The sequence below is a fragment of the Colias eurytheme genome, chromosome 30 (assembly GCF_061535395.1).
Source record: "Colias eurytheme isolate Ceu_HAF_F1 chromosome 30, ilColEury1 Martin Lab GWU primary, whole genome shotgun sequence".
In the NCBI taxonomy this organism is placed as follows: Eukaryota; Metazoa; Arthropoda; class Insecta; order Lepidoptera; family Pieridae; genus Colias; species Colias eurytheme.
The window spans coordinates 3,283,434-3,305,226 of NC_143009.1; the positions used below are offsets into that span (position 1 = coordinate 3,283,434).

Below are 21,793 nucleotides of genomic sequence, written 5' to 3' on the forward strand. Positions count from 1 at the left end.
GCTTTGAATATTGTCTCTAGGTACATATTCGAATATGTTTAGCATATTCGTGTCTTCTTTTCTTAGCATGTTAAAAATTTCATTTCAAATTTTCACAAAAACGAACAAATAAAACAACCAAATTCAGTTAAAACACGCTTTATTCGTACCAAAAATAATCACAAATTAAATAGCTTAAACATGAATGTATGTATGTCCTTGAAAGAATCGGAAAGTGATGAAATACAATAATGTTTTGTGCGTTTTTCCACGGCACTAAGGTTTCTGAGTCGACTAACCGTCGATAGTGCGACATGCGAAGCCGGAGTGCACATGTATTGATAATATTACTTAAGTTAATTAGTTTCAATAAAAACCCCGATTTCAATTTATGAATACTATCCCGACTCTACCTAGGTTGAACTCATATACTTATGTACGGTATGAAAAAAACGTAAATCATGTTATGTACATAAATATAATGTTTCATTTTCTAGTTTGATGATTCAGCTTCGTCTTCTTTTTCTGGTGAAATAATTTTCAACTTGGATCAGGTAGAAGAGCTTCCAGAAGGTACCAGAGCTTCCTGAAAATAAAATACATTTTTCTCTTAATAATATTATAGTAGGTATACATAGGTAGGCAAATATCGACAATACTTAGATCAATTAAGCGACAAAAAAATATATATTTTAATTTATTAAAATCAACGTGTATATAAATTAACTTGTCAATTATTTAAATATTTTTGTTGTCGTACATACTCGTTAATTCAAAATGTTTTTTTCCTATTCAATTACAATATAAATAATTAATTATTTTGAATATAGATAACGTTGGTAAGTGACTACGCTGTTTTAACATTCCAAATAGGCGCAAAGTACAAAATGACGTTATAGTTCTGTTTTTTTTTGGTTAATTGGGTTAAATGTACTCAAACTCAAACATTTATGTAAACATTATGTTAACTAGACTTCGGTTAAGCGGTAATGAATCGTCAAAATACTGAAGAATTAATATTTAATTGCAATAATTTCATAATATAATTTTAAAAATGTATCTGTTCGGAAAGCAGTTTTTTTCCGACAAGAAGCTCTGCAGTTGTTCTATTAAATATAATACATATTGGGCTATGGGTATATTATGTATATTACTTGTATTTGAATAAATCGCGTTTAACCCATTGAGCCACAAGCGGCCCGATCGGTCCCAGACACAATAGATTTTTCTATTGTGTCCGGGGCTAGACAGATTAATATCCGTTTTAAAGTCTTTAATTTCTTGCATAAAATCAAAAACGAGAAAGTACGGTCTACTGCTACCAATAAAAGTCTCAAAATATATTATACTAGCTTTCCGCTCGCGGCTTCACCCGCTTTGTCTAAAACCTAATAAATTATATTAAAACCTTCCCCTTGAATCACTCTATCTATTAAAAAAACGTATCAATCCGTTGTGTAGTTTTAAAGATTTAAGTTTTAAGCATACATAGGGACATAGGGACAGAGAAGCGACTGTTTTATACTATGTACCTAGTGATGATTGATGTGACATCGTTTCTAGAAATTAGTCTAATTTCTAGAAATTATTATTGCAACTTTTAGAGACTTCCGCATTCAAAAGAAAATACTCTAAATGTATTTCTGCCTGTTTAATATTATTACACTAAGGGCCGATTTTTCAAAGCTTGGATAAAACTTATCCGTCCAATAAATTACTATTATATTATCGTGTAATATTTTATTGGACGGATAAGTTTTATCCAAGCATTGAAAAATCGGCCCTTAGTTTTATTCTACGAATATTGTTTTGTTTTCTTTCTTTCCTATAATTACGAATTTTTTTTCCAGAATGAAAATCATACGGAAAATAACTCATGGGTTATTCTATATCTTTGTGTTCTGGTGGTTTTGGAGGACTGAATTTGTACAAAATTTATTGAGCTGAATAGAACTAATATTAGGTATATTTAATCCAAGGTTTGTATTTCCAAGATAATGTGTGAATAAGGTGTAAGTATCAAGCCGTAAACAGAATCGTTCAAAACAATAATTATTGAAGTGAAACTTCTTTATCGGGGTTGGAAAAAAATTTAGTGTAGGTAACATTTTTTCGTTACGCGTGACATTTTTCCGTTACGCGCCATCTTTTTCTTATCCCTACCACGCGTAATTCGACGCATTTCTGTAAAGTTGCATATGGTAAATTATTTTTTGAAAAATAAGGTCATAACGAAGTTTCACTTCTTACATGTGTACACTAGTATACGAACACATTTTTATTTTTTTTTATAAAAAGACTATACCTTATATTGTTATGCTGTGTTCAAATATTGTACCTGCTTTTGCAGTTAATTATAGGTATTAGTTTTCTAATTAATAAATATTTTATATGGAATTCCGTTTATTATTTAAGATTTCTCCTCATCATGATCCAATGCAAGTATCGTTATGAAGGTGTGTCTTACACATTTGAAAAATTCACATTGTGTCGGTGCGTTTAGATCAAACGAGCGAATACTCACTTATAATACCACAAGAGCTTCAAAATTATTCGGGTATTTTCCGATAGGTTCGTTGCAAACAAATGAAGGAGTCAAGTTTTTAGTCAAGGTTAAAAAATCACGAGCGCGAAGCGCGAGTGATTTTTCCTGAAAAACTTGACGACTTGAGGGAAATGCCAGATAATTTTGAAGCTCGTGTGGTATTCGGGAGATTATTTTTCCGTCCCAAATGTCGGCCAATAATTTCACAATCATTTCACAATTGAATTGAACCTGTCAGTTTGACGTCAACGACCAGAAAAAAATTTCAAAAAATTATCAGTATAATACCATGTAGGTTGTACCACGTGACGTCGAATTGTGCAATTCTATTGGTCGATATTTGGGTCGGAAAAATAATCATTCTAACCCCACTATGTCAAGTTCTTTTAGTGTAAACAGGCGAAGAGCATTCTGTCGTTGTTCTTATTGCGTTTGAAAATATTCTATCCAATGTTCTAATACTGAACAACACTGAATACGAGTTTTCGTTTACACTAAAAGATCACGAAAGAATGCTCTTGCTCTAGCTTATAGGTCTATGTTCGTTTGGTCTAAATGCACCGTGATACGGGAACAACAATATTCACTAATCTAATTGATACGTAGCTTTTAGCGTTAGATGCAATTTAAAAATAATTACAAATAGTGCTATTATTACATATTATAGGATTTTATTTTTCCGGAAACAGGACCGGAAAAAAACTAAAATTTTACAAAAATAATCCTCTTTATAATAACAAATGAGCTACTTTCAATTTTTTTATTTTATTTAAGAGAAATTTCAAAATAATTTCATTAGTTACAAATGTGCCAACAAACAAACTTATAAACTTCACCAGCCTAATATTAATGTAATGAAATATACAATGCAAATGGGAAAAGTTGTTTAGTATGCATTATGCACTATTTACTTACCTTAATATTATTTTAGTAAGCATATTTAAGAGACTGCATTTCAAATGAATTTTAAGGTTGAATACCTTTACTATTGTTTGCTTTCATTTTAATTATGGATAAGAGACAAAATAGCATTAATATTTGTAATGGAAAATTCTTTCTTGTATACAGGGTGTTGCAAAAGTAACATGACCTAAAAAAATAGGCCTATTTTTATAAGTCCGTTGAATTTAATTGAAGAATGCTTCTGTTAAAGAGAGAGCAGAAATTTCTTGGGTTTGAAATTCGTGAGAAACTTATTAAAAAAAACTTGAGAGTGTCAATCCGGATGGATTGAAGTTAGTAAAATAACTGGCTTGCTTTTTATGAGAGATACAGAGAAACACGCGCACGCTGCACGGCTTACAACTACAGCAAAAAGTGTTGTAACAACTTTTGGTTTTAATTCCGTCTAGCCCTTTAATCCCTCGGCTATATTAAACTTGGAAGCCAAAAACACCGCTTAATTTATCAAGTACAAATAAATCTAGGTCCTAAACACTTTCGAAGAAATTTTTGTTGTCCTTTTATGCTATATAATTACAAATTATTGAAGTGAAACTTCTTTATCGGGGTTGGAAAAAATTTAGTGTAACATTTTTTCGTTACGCCCGCATGATATTTTTTCGCAATAAAAGGTAGCCTAAGTTCTTTCTCAGGGTCTAAAGATTGTCTGTGCCAAATTTCATCAAAATCGGTTGAGAGGTTTAAGCGGGAAAGCGTAACAGACAGACAGACAAGGTTACTTTTGCATTTATAATATTATTAGGGAAGTAGGGATAGTAGGGATTATTGTGAATCGACTTGTAAACCGAAATAATAAAAATTACAGCCTACAAGATTGTTTCATTTCACACACCCTGTATTCCCTTAAGTTTGCGAATGAGTACATGCTTTTAGTACAAGCCAAAGTTCAGAGAATAATACATTTGATTAACATATAATCTTCATAATACATAATATTATAATAGTTCAGTTTTATGATAGTAACCATCTTGCAGTAGTGTACCAACGTTTGAAAGTGACTGTGTCTTAAAAGGTAATTAGTTTTGTGTTTTGCTAAACATTTTGTTAAGCAAAAAAGATAAAACAAAATGTTGCTGACTCAACATCTTCCTGGTAACGTTTTGTAGATTTAATAATAAAAATACATAGTATAAACAGTCTGTGTCTGTATGCTTTTAAACCACCAAACGGATTTTGGTGGTGTTTTTTTTAATAGAGTGAGTTTCGGGGAAGGTTTGAGCACATCTTTTTTAAGGTTAGACATACCGGGCCATTGTGTCACATAGCGGAAAGCTAGTAATAAATAAATTAACAAAAAGAAACACCCTTTAATAAGACGATATTATTGTAGTCACCAATCCTTGATAAGCCTTGACATGTATGCCATATACAAGTGAAGTTAATATAAGCGTGTTATAGAAGACAATCTTTGAATATACGTTATATTTGAATGATTCTCGCCTGAAAAGCGACAACACATAAAAAAGTTTAGATTTATTTTGTCTCTCTCCATAATACACGGGTACCACCAGAAGGAAGATACCCGATCCTTTGGAAATTCAAAAAATTCAAATTAAAATTATTTGTTTGTCAGAATTGTGGTAATACAAGGTCACATGATTTAATTAATAAAATAGTCCACACAATTCGCCGAACAATTGGCATACAAATTCACGATTACATTGCAGATTATATAAATACTTATACATACATTAAATTACATTAAAATTAACACGTTTTTATTAATATCACGATTGAAAAAATTCATTTAAAGAATAGAAACATTTTTCCGCTAACCATATTTTCAATTTTCTACGCATTTGTTTTGGCATTTCACGCAGTTCTTTAGGAATGTGATTAAATACATTTATACACATCACACTAGTTAGCACTAGGAAGGCTTACGTGGGGACACAATATGTCCAACACGCAGAGGCCCTCAGAAAATTTAGTGTGTTGTGGGACACCAGCCGCAGCCTGCCCATGACTGCACTATAGAGATACAGCCCTGCCCCCCTATGCAAGTGGCTTTCTGTTAGCGTAGTGTTCAATAGAATAGACTACGAATGTATGAGATTGACGTAGGCTGTAGATCAACGTATCTACAGCTTACGTCAATCTCATACATTCGTAGTCTATTCTATTGAACGCTACGCTGACAGAAAGCCACTTGCATAGGGGGGCAGGGCAGTCCGCGGCTGATGTAGGACTATTGCAAAGTATAGGAATTACAAATCTGGGCTATGGAAGGGGATGTTAGATGGACTGGTATATTGGGTCAATGGGGACTATGAACGTCTGCCTTTTCAATATTAAAAAAATTGAAAATAATGGCAGACGGTAGCCAGTTCGGTCGATGGGCTCCCAAATGTTGCCATTTATTATTTATTTAGCACTTTATTATTCATATTATTTTAAAGTATAATGTAACTAGAGACCCGCCCCGGCTTCTCACGGGTGCAATGGCGGCCGGCCGGTATCGCCGCAAACGCTACGTCCCGCAATTTTTAAATCTGTAATATCTTCGAAAATATTCACTTTAATCATACGGTATATTAAAGGCCCATATAGATCTGTATTAAATGAACAATGTATACAAGGTATTTAATTGGTTAAGGATTAATGCTGTATTGGTTAAAATCGCTTCGAAAATTAGCCATTATTTGTCGTAAAAAGTAAATGACAAAAAAGTTATAGTGGGATTTCCATAAGAGACCGAGACCTGTCCAACGAATGCAAAACCGTGGAAATTGGTTCGTGCGTTCTGGAGTTATAGCGTCAGGAAGGAAAACCCGACTTATTTTTATATAGTAGATTATTAGAAACAAAATTCATTGTATAATATTTATTAATTCATCATTATTCTACTAAATAAACATCGGCCTATGAGGACAATGACTACAGTACTTTCTTTGAATTCTTAATAGATTTAATTATAAATTATAATACATCACAAAATACGGCGCCATTGTTTTTAATACGCTTTTATTGTTTGTATGTAACCGACTCCTTTAGACTCGATTTTGACCCACTTTAAACGGTCAGATTTAATTCAAACTTTGCACACTTATCAAGGATTGGTGACAATACAATAATTTTATGAGTTTATCTTATTGAAGCGTGTTTTTATTTTTAACGATATTTTTATTAAGTAACTAGTTATATTTTTAGCTAAAATGCCGTTTCTGGAGGACCGTGACTTGGAAGATGTACCAAGGATCAAGGAATATTATAAAGGAAAGACAATTTTCATAACTGGAGGTTCTGGTAAGTTTTATTACGTACTATCCGCTTTTCCCGGCTTCGCCCGTGTTGAACCGGGATAAAATAGCTGTTGTACCTAAAAGTAAGGTACTATAGTAGGTATTAAAAAAAGTAGTGTACTTAATAATATTTTATTATTAGCATAGGCTAAAATATTTTTTAAAATGAATCAAGCAGTTTTGTATTAAATCATTTATGTTGAATTGAAAATAAAACATTTTGTGTTAGTGAAAAAAACATTTTGAATTTATAGGCGCGTGGAGACTAAAATTTCAAGGTATCGTCATGGCAATACCGTCACGTCATGGAGTAAAGCGACCAAGAAAGCGACGATTTTGATACTTTTTATCTTGCCAAAGAAGTTTCACTTGTATGCTCGGCACAGACACTTTTTTTTTAATAATAAGGAAATTTTTTTTAATTATTTTTCAGGTTTTATGGGCACAATATTAATAGAGAAACTCCTTTACTCATGCACGGATCTGGAAAGGATATACTTGCTCCTCAGGAGCAAGAAGGGAGTCAAATCGGAAGATAGGCTAGCAGATATGTATAAGGGCCCTGTAAGTTATTTCTTAAATATTTTATTAATTACCACATTACATACCTACCTAAATAAACCCGCATAGTTCTCGCTCCTGTAGGATACAAAAAAGCTTAATTCTTCTCCTGGTAATAAAATTAGACCAATAATTCAAAGGTGACTGATATAGTGATCTATCAACGCACAGCCCAAACCACTGGACGTATCGGGCTGAAATTTGGCATGCACGTATATGTTAGGACGTAGGCATCTGCTAAGAAAGGATTTCCCGAAATTCTTGCGGGAACGGGGAAAAACGGGGATGCACGTACAAAGTCGTGGGCGGAATAAATTTAGTTTATTAAAAATGTATCAAAGATGGGTTTGTTGGACAAATCCTGGACAGGATATTTTTAATTAATTATTACCTACTGAAGGAAGACCTATATTCGACCAGACCGACCGACGACCCATTAGACCATTGGGGAAATAATAAAGCTTCATAAAGTGTATTTGTTAATTGTGAATATTTGTTTATGTATTTACAGTGTTATGACCGTCTCCGCAAGGAAAGACCTGGCGTTTATGAGAGCAAAGTTTTTGTCGTTACTGGTGATGTTTCTGAACTCGGATTGGGTATGCATTCCTTTTATATTGTGTACTAGCTTTGCTCCGCGCTTTCACCCGCATAACGCATTGCTCGATAAATGGGCTATCTAACACCGAAAGTATTTTTCAAATCGGACCAGTCGTTCCTGAGATTAGCACGTTCAAACATACAAACAAGCTCTTCAGCTATTTTAGTATAGATTATAATTCTATTCTAGGGCATGATTCAATTATTATCGTGAGTGAAAAAGAGAACTAAAAGAGTCAATTCTGCCTAATTATCCATATATTTTAATCAGAAGCACCTAGAGTTTAAAAAATGATTATTAAGCTTCTATCACTTGAGCGCGGGGACCGAATCCAGAAATTCCGTAACGAAAAAGCCTCACGCTCCCCACTCCGATGGGCACGGAGGTGTGGCTTGAAGGCATAGCATGCAATAGCTTTACCACGGCAGTCCCCGAGTGCGTCACGTCTTTTTTTATTTATTTATTTATTCATAGGTCTCTCTGAAGAAGACAGAACACTGTTAATCAATCGAGTGAACATAGTTTTTCATGTGGCTGCTAGTGTAAGGTTAGTAGTATTGACTATTGATTTATTCTATAATATAAGCCTGTTTTATTTTTACAACGAAGTTTTACCCTCTTTTTTACGCATTTTTGACGTGACAACGTCTTATAATTCGATAGAGCCGGCTGCACGCACGAAAAAACATGACTCATGCGGCGTTACCTCGCTCTGAGGCGTTCCATGTAAGGCTTGAAGTGCAAGCGAGAGCGCGGAACAAGCGACAAAGAAGCACAATCGGCCGTTGTCACGTTCAACTATCGTCAGTAAATCGACTTTACAGACAAACAATTTTTTTATTCTACACTTGGCGAACGCAAATGTTTTACGTTTGTTACAATCATTACTAAAAGCATTATGTAGTATTAATATAATTATTATAATGACGTAACAAACGAATAGAAATGTAATACAACAACAATATTGTATTTTATAACGTCACCCGCCAGTGAAATGCTCTTTCACTCTCACGTATGAAACAGATATCATCTCGCTCGCTCGCCTACAATTCAGGCAATTACCTTACTTCTGTGTTGCCATTCTGGAGCTTCTACAACGTATCTACTAAATAACTTTCATCATCTCCATTTTTTTAGATGCATTACAAACAATTAACAAAACATTGAGGTATTATTATAGAGAGGACACCACGAATAAAATCTGTGCGACAAGCGCGGCGGCGCGGGGCGGCCAGGAAGTCATACAATTTTCAAATATTCTGCCTATTAATACTTAAATTAAAACCAATCAATATAACAAATAAATATTGTTTATCTTATTCAAAAAAATACGAATAAACTTATCAATTAAAAGCAATCAATGTAAAAAAATGGTTTGAGACGATAGACTCTGTTAGTAGTAGCAATGGCCTCTCTAGTACGTAGTACATAGTAACCTTAGATCATTAATAGTAACTCAATGTAACAAAATCGTTATTATCTATTTTGGGAGTAATAATGTCAACAGAGAATAGAATATATCCATCGGTTAAAGGATAATTATTATAATATGTTATTCAATAATGCATCTTTTGCCAGATTCAATGACACACTGGATTTTGCGGCAAAATTAAACTTACGAGGCACCAGAGAAATGGTAGACTTGGCGAAGGAAATGCTACATCTTGAGGTGCATACAATATTATTAATGAGTAAATTAAACTTCTTATTTTTTTATATTATCCTGGTCCTGAGGTTGCTGGTGTTTTACAAGTAAACCTGTATAAGTTCCAATCAATTAATAAACGCTAATCACATTCTTTTATTTCACTTTTATTTTATTAAAACACTAGCTTTCCGCCCGCGGCTTCGACCGCGTTTTCAAAGAAAAACCTGTTCCCGTAGGATTTCCGGGATAAAACCTATCCTATGTCCTTTCTCGGGTATCAAAATATCCCTATACCAAATTTCATGCAAATTGGTTCAGTAATTATAAGGCGTGATTGAGTAACAGACAGACAGACAGACAGAGTTACTTTCGCATTTATAATATTAGTATGGATTCCAGAGCTTCATCCACGTGTCCACCAGCTACTCGAACACCAATCGGGAGACGATAGAGGAGGTCATGTATCCCCCCCACGCTGACTGGAGGGACACGCTGGCTATTTGTGAGGCGGTTGACCCGGAGACGCTGAAAATATTGACTCCTAAGTAAGAACTAACATTAATATATCAATACTAGCTTTCAGCCAGCGGCTTCGCCCACGTAGTCAAAGAAAAACCCGCATTGTTACCGTTCCTGTAAGATTTCCAGGATAAAACCTATCCTATGTCCTTCCTGAGGTCTCAAGCTATCTCTTTACTAAATTTGAAGTAAATCCATGCAGTACTTTTTGAGATTAGCCCGGACATACAAACAGACAAAAATTCTCAGTTCATGTTCAGTAAATGTTTTCAATTTCCATACATATACCAAACTATTTCAGATACCTCGGAGAACTGCCAAACACGTATGTCTTCACGAAACAGTTAGCAGAACACGTAGTGTATGAGAACAGAGGCAAAATACCGGCTGTTATACTTCGACCTTCTATAGGTATTTAGAGATTCTAGTATTGGTCTTCATATTCTTAATTTACTGTACTACGCTCATTATTGCCTGAAATAAATAAATAAAAATTAATTAATTTGATTTAATATTTACTGGGTGGAGATGATAATACCGCAAGAACTGGAAATTCCGCTAATATTTCGATACAGTAATCAAAATTCAAAATGTTAAAAATTCAGTACCTATTAAGTAAATTTTTCAAATTTAAATATATGGTTGACTAGCTTTACGTTTGCGGTTTCACCCGCAATGTCTAAAACTTAACCTAGTTTCCTCCAAAAACAGGATGAAAATCGGTCCAGTAGTTTTAGAGTTTATCGCGAACAAACAGACAGAGTAGTGATGATATAGATTGTATTGTTCTTATCTTTACAGTAATTTCATGTCACTTGGAGCCCTTACCTGGTTGGAATGCCAACTTGAATGGACCAGCTGGAATTCTGGTTGCATCCGCTAAAGGTAACCTATTTTTGTTTTTTATTTAACTTATGTTAAGAAGGTATACTTTAAAACATTAAGCAATAACTATATAAACGTATGTGGAGGGAGAAAATTCCTCTATCTAATAAGGGAGGATCAATGAGACCCCGATGATTGATGTCAGAAAGTTGAATATATAGGTACTCTGTAGCGAAAAAGCTCGCACAACACGTATTTTCCCAAAAACAAAAATGATAATAATTTCGTTAAGGCCGGTTGCAGAGCTTCACCGACCATCAGTGCGTACGTCAGTCGCGCTTGTCATATGTATGGAAATACGCGTGCGTATGGGCGTATTCAGAAAGAAAGCTTGAAACTTATAAGCGCTTATCGGCGCTTGTCATGTTCATATATTTTCCTGCGCGGGTTGACAGCACTGACAGGAAAATATATGAACATGACAAGCGCCGATAAGCGCTTACAAGTTTCAAGCTTTCTTTCTGAATACGCCCTATGGTCGGTCTAGCTATGAACGGTTTTATGAATTTCCATACATATGACAAGCGCGACTGACGTACGCACTGTTGGTCGGTGAAGCTATGCAACCGGCCTAAATATACCTCTAATAACATATGAAAGTACATATTTTAGCTTATTAGCTGTTATTACCTTCAGCTTTGTCTATGAGGAAATTCCTATGGGAATGAGATGTAGGTAAGTTATATCACAGTGATATAACTCTCTAGCCTCTCAACTATCTCCAGACACAAACATCCTACCATAAAATCGCTCCATGCAACCTAAGGGACAAACAAAACAACACACTTTCGCACTGACAATATTAGTAAGTTATTTTATTTTCATTGTTATTAAGCTATTGCATAGCTTCTATCGCGGGCCTTGAGCGCGGGGACCGAATCCAGAAATTCCGTAACGAAAAAACCTCACGCTCCCCACTCCGACGGACACGGAGGTGTGGCTTGAAGGCATGCTATGCAATAGCTTTACCACGGCAGTCCCCGAGTGCCACATTTTTTTTTTATCTAATATACAGGTGTACTACGAACAACGCTCTCTAAACCAGACTTGATAGCCGACTATATTCCCGTAGATGTCGCTATTAAAAGTTTCATAGCTGCTGCCTGGATTCGAGGAACTAAAAAGTGAGTAGAAACTTTGTAAGACGTATTACTATTGGTATAAGTAATATCCTACTAATTCTACTAATTCCTACTATGGATGTGTATGTGTATGTTTGTTACTCTTTCACGCAAATACTACTGAACCGATTACAATGAAATTTAGCACACATATAGAGCGTAACTTGTATTAACACATAGGATAGGTTCTATCCCGGAAATCCCACGGGAACGGGAACTATGCGGGTTTTTCTTTGAAAACGCGGGCGAAGCCGCGAGCGGAAAGCTAGTGATTTATAGAAATGCTAGCAAAGGGGCAGATGGCACTGATGGGCTGATAGTGTTGCTTTGCTGGATTTTAAATCACAAATACCTACGCTAATGCTTTTCTTTCCTTCATTCATTATGTATTTACCGTAAAAAGCAGAAGGAAGAAAAACATAGGCACGTAAAATTTGTTGCATTGTGTTATTAAATCACTAGTGGTCCGCCTCGGCTTCGCCCGTGGTACATGTTTAGTATCCTATGTCCTTCTCCTGGCTCTAAACTACCTCCCTGCCAATTTTCAGCTAAATCGGTTCAGCCGTTCTTGAGTTATAAGTGGAGTAACTAACACGACTTTCTTTTATATATATAGATATTTTCCGAACAACTTTTAAAAATATATTATAACTGCAGTATCTATGTGTAGATATTATGTTTATTTAAATTTTTGTATTCTGGTGAATGCTAAATTCATTTTTCACAGATTTCTATACACATATTATCTAAATTTAAGCAAAAACTGAACTTTTCGTAGCTTTAACGTGCGAATGCGAATGAGGAACAATATTCATCTACCCTCAAAAACTTTCGTCTTCCTAACATAATATTATAACTTGAACTACGAAGTAACTATTTATCTATTACTATTAAATAAAATAAGATATTCTTGCCTTTACAGATTAGAAATAACCGATGATATACCCATATACAATGCCTGCTCTGGATCCCTTAACAACATCACAGTGAAAGATATGAGAGACTTAGGTTTAAAAGTTGTCGAAACTGTGCCATTCGACGATACTCTATGGGCGCCCTCTGGTGGCATCACTAGTTCAAGATTCAAATATAATATGAGTGTAAGTTTTCATCTATACAATACTAATGTTAAAAAGCTGAAGAGTTTGTTTGTTTGAACGCGAACTCAGGGACTACTGGTCCGATTTGAAAAATTATTTCGATGTTAGATAGCCCATTTATCGAGGAAGGCCATCACGCCACGACCAACAGGAGCGGAGCAATGCCGGTGAAACCGCGGGAACAGCTAGTTTATTATATATCTTTCTTTTGCTCCATGAAAAAGAGAAATAATCGTGGTAAAAGTAGCTTATTGGTGGATTATTTTTAAATTATAATAATGACGAAAGCTCTCCTATACCTATTATGATACTGTAGAAGAGTTTAGAAAACCAAAAAGAGCGTGTGTGCCGAGCACACATGACAGAAGTGAAACTTCTTTGGTAAGATTAAAAGATACCAAAATCGTCGCCTTTCTCTGTGACGTGACGATATTGCCATGACGCGACCTCGAAATTTGCGCTCAACACTTTCACTTTCAATAAATTGTTAGTCTGTGTGTCTGATAAAACCATTAACAAAAAAGAACTGGATGATTTGTCACGGGCATAGTTAGGTAATCTATACTAATATTATAAAGAGGAAAGGTTTGTAATTATGTATGTATGGTTTTCACGCATAAACTACTGGACCGATTTTGATGAAATTTGGCACAGATAATCTTTAGACCCTGAGAAAGAACATAGGCTACCTTTTATTGCGAAATATGTACCACGGGCGAAGCCGGGGCGGGGCGGTCTAAAATAAAGTGTAATTTTATAAAAAAAAACTAGCGGTCCGCCCCGGCTTCGCCCGTGGTACATATGAAAAAAAGATGTTGGCCGATTCTCAGACTTACCCGATATGCACAGAAAATTTCATGAGAATCGGTCCACCCGTTTCGGAGGAGTATGCAGACTAACATTGTGACACGAGAATTTTATATACATACTAGCGGCCCGCCCCGGCTTCGCCCGTGGTACATATGAAAAATAGATGTTGGCCGATTCTCAGACTTACCCGATATGCACAGAAAATTTCATGAGAATCGGTCCACCCGTTTCGGAGGAGTATGCAGACTAACATTGTGACACGAGAATTTTATATATAAGATAAGATTATATATATACTAGCGCCGCGCTAGCGTCCGCCCCGGCTTCGCCCGTGGTACATATGAAAAATAGATGTTGGCTGATTCTCAGACTTACCCGATATGCACAGAAAATTTCATGAGAATCGGTCCACCCGTTTCGGAGGAGTATGCAGACTAACATTCTAGTAGAATTTGAATATTGTTTGTCGACTATAATGGCTGAAAACTACCTAATTTTTGTAAGGTTTCAAAACTAATAGATAATTCTTGATTTTAGGTTATATTCGAGCATTTATTGCCAGCTCTAGCTGTTGATGCAATTTTTGTGATGATGGGTAAGAAACCAATGTGAGTATCGTAGTTTTTAATTTATATTAAATTTTTAAGAAGTTTTTATCGTAGTTTTAATTTAAAAAAAGAAGCTTTGTCAGATATTTCATCTCATTAACATTATATTCGTTGTATTAATAATTTATAATATTATAGTAAGTACATATATATATATATATACTAGCGGTCCGCCCCGGCTTCGCCCGTGGTACATATGAAAAATAGATGTTGGCCGATTCTCAGACTTACCCGATATGCACAGAAAATTTCATGAGAATCGGTCCACCCGTTTCGGAGGAGTATGCAGACTAACATTGTGACACGAGAATTTTATATTGTATAAGATTTGGCCCTCTACGAAACAAATGTTTTTGGAAATAAAAAAAATAATAATTTTCCTACTTAAAATTAATACTCAATAGTTTTGTGCTACGATAAATAACCCGTTTATCTGTTTTTCCATATTTCTCACCCAGACCCATAATGTATATGAAATAGAAATAGAAAACGTTTTATTTTCCACCATAATAAAATATAAATCTTAGTAATCTAACACACAAAACAGAAAAAAAAGATAGGAATGGTGGCAAAAAGGACTCCCCATCAGCAAAGCAGTAACCATTATTTAAAACTAGCCGCTCCGCGCGGTTTCACCCCCGTGGCTCCTCTCCTGTTGGTCGTAGCGTGATGATATATTATAGCCTATAGCTTTCCTCGATAAATGAGCTATCTAACACCGAAAGAATTTTTTAAATCGGACCAGTAGATCCCGAGATTAGCGCGTTCAAACAAACAAACAAACAAACAAACTCTTCAGCTTTATAATATTAGTATAGATGTATTGCTGCACTGATTTTCAGAGGAGACCACGTGACTGTACGGATGCAATGATTCAGTACTAAATGATACATATAATTATATACATAGGTATAATTATGACTGTGTGTTATGTCATAGGTAGAGAAAATATATGTGCACCTTAATTTTATTTTGCGAACAGTGGGAGTGTTAGATATTATATTTAGTTTTGGTTAGTTTATAAAATAAAATTCAAAAATTTCAGATTAACTAAAATACAACGACGCATATATTCCGTGCAGATAGCTCTCCAATACTACACAACACAGCAATGGACGTTTTGCAATGAAAACTTCATAAAATTAAGATCAGCTATAAAGGATATTGACAAAAATGAATTTTATTATGAGATAGAAGAAATAGACCAAAATAAATATATGGAGAAGTCGACGCATGGCGCAAGGAAGTATATTTTAAAAGAAAAAGATGAGGATATTCCTAAAGCTATTAAGCATAATAAGAGGTAAGGTTAATTGGTTAAAGTTTTTAACTTTTTAGCTTATAATATATGTAAGTAATATATTTTAGCAAATCGTGAAACGTTGACGATTTAACGATCTGGCCAAACTAAATTGGCCATTTCATGAAATGACCAAATCTACGATATGGCCAAGACATATACAATACTTACAAAGTAAGTTGTATGGGGTCGTTAAACAAGTTGTACTTTGAAATTTTTTACATTTTGTGTTACTTACTAAATTCTTTTTTGTATGAATATTAAGAATACTCATGAAGAAAACTTGATAATTTTTCAGTGTAGAACATTTTCTTTATGCAGGTCTATATGAGGCAGTACTATATTATTGTTTCTGTGGCATAATAAAATTATGTAGCTAAAACGACTTGTTAGATTGTAGCTAGGTTAATATAATAATATCAATATTAGATAAGTTAATAGGTACTATAACAAAAATGACAGATTTCTGGCACCAATATTTTTTCAATGTTGGCAATGAGCGAGAATTTTTTGGGACCAAATTACAGTCTTCAAAAGTTTTCCCGCGCGTTATTAATTTTTTAATTTGTTACAGATTAAAAATCCTACAGCGGCTTGTCCATGTTCTCTTCTATACGTCTATGGGATGGTGGATTGTAAACTCGAATGTTGTACAAAGTTATCTGTATTGAGAAACTGTGACGTTATTTCCCGCGCGAAAGAAAGAAAAAAAAATATCACAGAGTTAAAATGAAAGATGTGAAGAAAATATGATGTGATCATGGTGTGATACAATTTTGAGTTTTGACTGTGGACTATGGTCCATAATTTTGAATAAAATTTTATTATTTGTTGATGTGTGTTGTAACTTGTAACTAGGTACTTAGTTATGTACCTATAGTTTAAATCGAAGAACTATTGTAATATTTACAAATTTTAAGTGTGAGACTATAGAATTATAGATAAATGCTTTATTAATAATATCGCCTTTTTATTATTCGTACCTACAGAAATATTTGTGTTAAAAATGACTTACCTTAATGACCTTCCATAATTATTAAATTAAGAAGGAAAAAGTATTATTACTTTGGTACTTTATTATAATAAAAATTATGAATTACTAACTATATTATGATACTATATCACTGACCACTGCTTTTAAATGTCTTATTTAATCCTACTTACTAGGTAGTCCATAACATTATACTTGAACGTTAATATGGATGAATATTTCATACTTTACGAAACTAAAAGCAATTTTTTTTTATAGGTACATATTTCTCAAGCGTAGGTATGTGTTATTCTAGTAACTTGACACCCTGTATTATGTATAAGTATCATACAACAAACTTTAGGATCCCATTTAAGAAACACATTCACATGTTTTGAAAATGCTTTCTTTCACCCACTCATTCACTCAACCACCCACTCACTTTACCTACCGACTCACTCAACCCACCCGCTCCCTCTACCCACCCACTCACGCTACCCATCCACTCACTCTTCCCACCCACTCACACTACCCACTGACTCACACTACATACCCACTATCTCTACCCACTCACTCCCTCCCTCTACACACTCACTCACACTACCCACTCACTCCTCTACCCACTCAGTCCTCTACCCACTCACTCCTCTATCCACTCACTCACACTACCCACCACTCACACTACCCACTCACTCCCTCTACCCACCCACTCACTACCCACTGACACACTACATACCCCTCTACACACTCACTCACGCTACCCACTCACTCACAATACCCAGAGGTAGTGTGAGTGAATTACCCACCCGTTCAGGCTAGCCACCCGCTCACACTACCCACCCGCTCACACTACCCACTTACTCCCTCTACCCACTCACTCCTCTACCCACTCACTCCTCTGCCCACCCACTCCATCTACCCACTCACTCCTCTACCCACTCACACCTCTACCCACCCACTCCATCCACCCACCCACTCCATCCACCCACTCACTCCTCTACCCACTCACTCCTCTACCCACTCCTCTACCCACTCACTGACACCCTGTATAAGTATCATACAACATACTATAGGATCCCATTTAAGAAACACATTCATATGTTTTGAAAATGCTTTTTTTCACCCACTCATTCACTCAACCACCCACTCACTTAACCTACCAACTCACTCAACCCACCCACTCCCTCTACCCACCCACTCACGCTACCCATCCACTCACTCTACCCACCCACTCACACTACCCACTGACTCACACTACATACCCACTATCTCTACCCACTCACTCCTCTACCCACTCACTCCTCTACCCACTCAGTCCTCTACCCACTCACTCCTCTATTCACTTGCTCACATTACCCACCGCTCACACTACCCACTCACTCCCTCTACCCACTCAATCACACTACCTACCCACTCCCTCTACCCACTCACTCCTCTACCCACTCACTCACAATACCCACCCACTCTACCCACCCGTTAACGCTAGCCACCCGCTCACACTACCCACCCGCTCACACTACCCACTCACTTCCTCTACACACTCACTCACACTACCCACACGTTCACGCTACCCACTCACTCACAATACCCACCCACTCTGGGTATTGTGAGTGAGTGGGTAGTGTCAGTGGGTAGTGAGTGGGTGGGTAGAGGGGTGAGTGGGTAGAGGGAGTGTGTATAGGGAGTGAGTGGGTAGTGTGAGCGGGTGGGTAGTGTGAGCGGGTGGCTAGCCTGAACGGGTGGGTAATTCACTCCCTCTACCCACTCACTCCTCTACCCACCCACTCACTACCCACTGACACTACCCACTCACTCACAACCCGGGTAAACCCGGGTTTTTTTATGTTCTTGAGAACCGGGTCTGAATAGTATGAAAGCCGGTTCTCCCGGTTCCGACCAAAATACAATACAATACAATACAAAATTCTTTATTTAACACACACATACAGAAGAAAAGAAAAGAAAAGAAAAAAAACATATAAGACAGATACAACATGTTAAATAGGCGGCCTTATCGCTTTCAAGCGATCTCTGCCAGGCAACCTTTGGATAGGATTAGTTTTAAGAAATCGAATGAGATAGGTGGTGTTTTAATTAAATACAATTAAAAAGAAAACAGACTAAAACTAAAAATAAAGAATATATTTATACAGGTATAAATACTGATATTAATACATTATATTATATACATATATTAATACGAAAATATAGACTATAATACACATACGTACATGCAAATACATACATGCTATAATACACATACTATAATACACATACCTCCTCCTTAAGTCGAAATCCTCACTGCTGAGGGTCGTGATCATTTTGGAGTTGTGATTTCCTAGTTATTTTACGCCATTTGTCTCGATCTTCTGCGATGTGGATTGCTTCAGGTACGCTAGTTTCTACGGTCGTTTTAATTTGATCTGACCAGCGCATTGGGCTACGGCCTCGGGGCCTTTTTCCTTCTACCCTGCCAGTTAGAAGGACTTTCTCCAGGTTGTCTCCCCTCTTTCTTGCAATATGACCGAAGAATTCCAATATTCGTCGCAAGCATGTGGAGGACAGTCTTTTGGTAATACCAAGCTCCTCGAGAATTGATTTATTCGTTCTACGTGCCGTCCATGGGATGCGAAGCATGCGTCGCCAACACCACATTTCAAAAGCATTTATCCGAGAGTAGTCTGCCTTACGCAATGTCCAGGTTTCGGAGCCATATAGAAAGATGGAGAAAATTAAAGAATTGACAAGTTTCCGTTTAGTTACTAGAGAAATATTTCTATCTGCCCACACTCTGTGCAGTTGAGACATTGCGTTTTTGGCGATTCCTATTCTTCTTCGGATATCGGGTTCGCATGAGCCATTGTTGGTAATAATGGAGCCTAAGTAGACAAAACTATCGACGGTATCCAAGTTGGTCGTGTTTGTCGCATCCATCTTGTTTGTGCGATCGACAACCATTAGTTTGGTCTTTGCTTTGTTAATAGTTAGCCCCAATTCATTGCTGATGCTTTCCAGTTTGTCAAGGAATGAAGCCATTTCGACTTTATCATTTGCTATAAGCGTGGTGTCATCAGCATAACGCAGATTGGTGATTTTGGTGCCGCCGATATTAACTCCACCATCAAAATATTAAAATATAAAGTATTATTCATATTTTGCTGCATTATTTTAACAAATTTATTCTATCTGGCAACGTCAGAATCACGTGCATCGCGAATTTTCGTGCCACGCCTCAAGCGTGGCTCTGATTGGTTGTCTAACCTTAGATGCTATAAGTTTCCCACGGGTGTATTACTTTGAAAAGCTGTTGATTTTACTGTTTCATATAATGATCCAGTCATGTTTTTGTTTTTGGTATCAAGCTGAAATTTATATCGAATACTCAAGTCTTCGGTCAAGCATCAAGTGCTGTGAAAAAGTCAAACTCACAAGCCAACGCATCAAAAGATACAGCCGTAAATGCTGAAAATTTCCGCAAATTTCGACATTCGCATGGGACTCAAAACCTACAGGGTACTTACTTCTCATGAACACAGGAGCCTTTAAATTTGGTAAAAGTAAAGTCTTATAACACAGATAAAGGAGAAAATGTTAGAAACATAAATTTTAAAGTTACAACATTATAAAAAATAGGTTTGTGCGGACAGTAGTAAGTAATCATAAAATACAGCACTGAAAAATATCATCAAAGTTTATTATGCAATCTTACAAACTTATGTCTGTAAATTGTAAAATATTGTATGTACATGAACAAAATTGAATATAAAATTACTAAATTCAATTATTTCGATGCATCAAAATTATTATTACTAAATTTATCTTTTTAATTTTTATAAAAATATATAAATCGAATCGATTTCGCTGTGCTGCCATCTATGATCCTAATGTTTAACTTTTCAAAGAATAAGAACCATAACGAACATTAATGTTTATACTTGAAAACATAGATGTCACTGTAACTAAATAATTATACTTAAAATTCCGCTTTGGCTGTGGTTTTTCGTTGGTATGTAAAGATAGACTCACATTAATGAATGCAATTTGAATTCTAAAAAAGTTTTTTTGTATAATTAACTTAAATACTCACTTCATACTACCTACTACTAGATAAAATATTATCTGTAGGTACTACCCATGGTACTACCACGTACTACCTACCTACTGTTAAATTAGGTACACGATTCGATATTATGAAATAGATTTTCGTGCACATTTATTTTTATCTTTGAATTAAGTTCCTGTAAACAAAGTAAAACCTACGGAAAATACTCGAGTACCCTAGAAACGCCTAAATTGAGAACCTAATTTAAAAAGTAGGTCGGAGCATTTTGGCGATTAGCCAGATCAAACTGACATAGGTACCCTACCTAATATCAATAAGTATAGCACAAATAGGTACCAGTTAGGTACCTATTATTTGTTTTTATCGTAGATTAATTCTCTGTCTACGATTTTCATTAGATACATATAAGTATTATAGGTAGCAAAGTTTTTTTCAATTCATTTTTAGTAATAATTGAAAGAGATTATAAGTACCTACATGCAGTGTGTTTGATTGTTTTTCTTTCACCTTGAAAGTTTCACGTCACAACCAAGGGAGCGATTTTAAGATATAGGTAATTTAGTTTTTGAATCTGGTCAAAGTTTGAACTAAGGTACTTTGAAGTTTGATAAACACAATTAAAAATACTTACATTATGAAAATTTGTATTAATTGTTGACCATGTACACACGAGACAGCTTTGTGCAGACGCGACGGATATGTATTACTTTACTCTTTGGGTCGGACTAATAGATACATAGACAGCAATAACCAGAAATAAAATACCGTTTGAATACACATTAACCAATTTTACCTTTCGGTACGGCATATAGTTATTACGGAACCCTATTTAAATTTAACTTTTTAAACACTTTTTTTCTTTTTTTTTTATATTATAC

At 35.6% G+C, this 21,793-nt stretch overlaps 2 protein-coding genes and 1 long non-coding RNA gene across 3 annotated transcripts in view; 2 read left to right on the forward strand and 1 right to left on the reverse strand.

Annotated features, from left to right (window-relative positions):
* LOC149895762 (fatty acyl-CoA reductase 1-like) overlaps nucleotides 1-2,262 on the forward strand; it is a 30,175-nt gene extending 27,913 nt beyond the window's left edge. Inside the window, exon 14 of the mRNA XM_090118487.1 lies at nucleotides 1,830-2,262. Within this exon, the coding sequence (XP_089974613.1) occupies nucleotides 1,830-1,926 (97 nt within the window). The 3' untranslated portion in view covers nucleotides 1,927-2,262. The remainder of the gene's footprint in view (nucleotides 1-1,829) is intronic.
* Nucleotides 123-21,683, reverse strand: LOC149895764 (uncharacterized). Its single transcript, XR_016458418.1, has 2 exons — nucleotides 21,547-21,683; nucleotides 123-565 (listed from the first exon to the last, which is right to left on the reverse strand). It is a non-coding gene; the product is annotated as an uncharacterized LOC149895764 (long non-coding RNA).
* Nucleotides 4,451-16,842, forward strand: LOC149895765 (putative fatty acyl-CoA reductase CG5065). Its single transcript, XM_090118488.1, has 14 exons — nucleotides 4,451-4,499; nucleotides 6,638-6,733; nucleotides 7,163-7,293; nucleotides 7,802-7,889; nucleotides 8,366-8,438; nucleotides 9,470-9,560; nucleotides 9,939-10,084; nucleotides 10,360-10,469; nucleotides 10,860-10,943; nucleotides 11,959-12,067; nucleotides 12,987-13,164; nucleotides 14,512-14,582; nucleotides 15,628-15,885; nucleotides 16,457-16,842. Exons 2-14 carry the CDS (start codon nucleotides 6,643-6,645, stop codon nucleotides 16,551-16,553), a joined length of 1,527 nt encoding a protein of 508 aa, XP_089974614.1. The 5' UTR covers nucleotides 4,451-4,499; nucleotides 6,638-6,642; the 3' UTR covers nucleotides 16,554-16,842.
* Nucleotides 21,684-21,793: the final 110 nt, after the last annotated feature.

What these genes read in the sequence shown, in the direction of transcription:
- LOC149895765 (XM_090118488.1), top strand. Translation starts at nt 6,643, where the DNA reads ATGCCGTTTCTGGAGGACCGTGACTTGGAAGATGTACCAAGGATCAAG. An exon ending in GATTCAAATATAATATGAGT is followed by an intron (nt 13,165 to 14,511) that starts GTAAGTTTTCAT and finishes TCTTGATTTTAG; the next exon opens with GTTATATTCGAGCATTTATT. An exon ending in GCTATTAAGCATAATAAGAG is followed by an intron (nt 15,886 to 16,456) that starts GTAAGGTTAATT and finishes AATTTGTTACAG; the next exon opens with ATTAAAAATCCTACAGCGGC.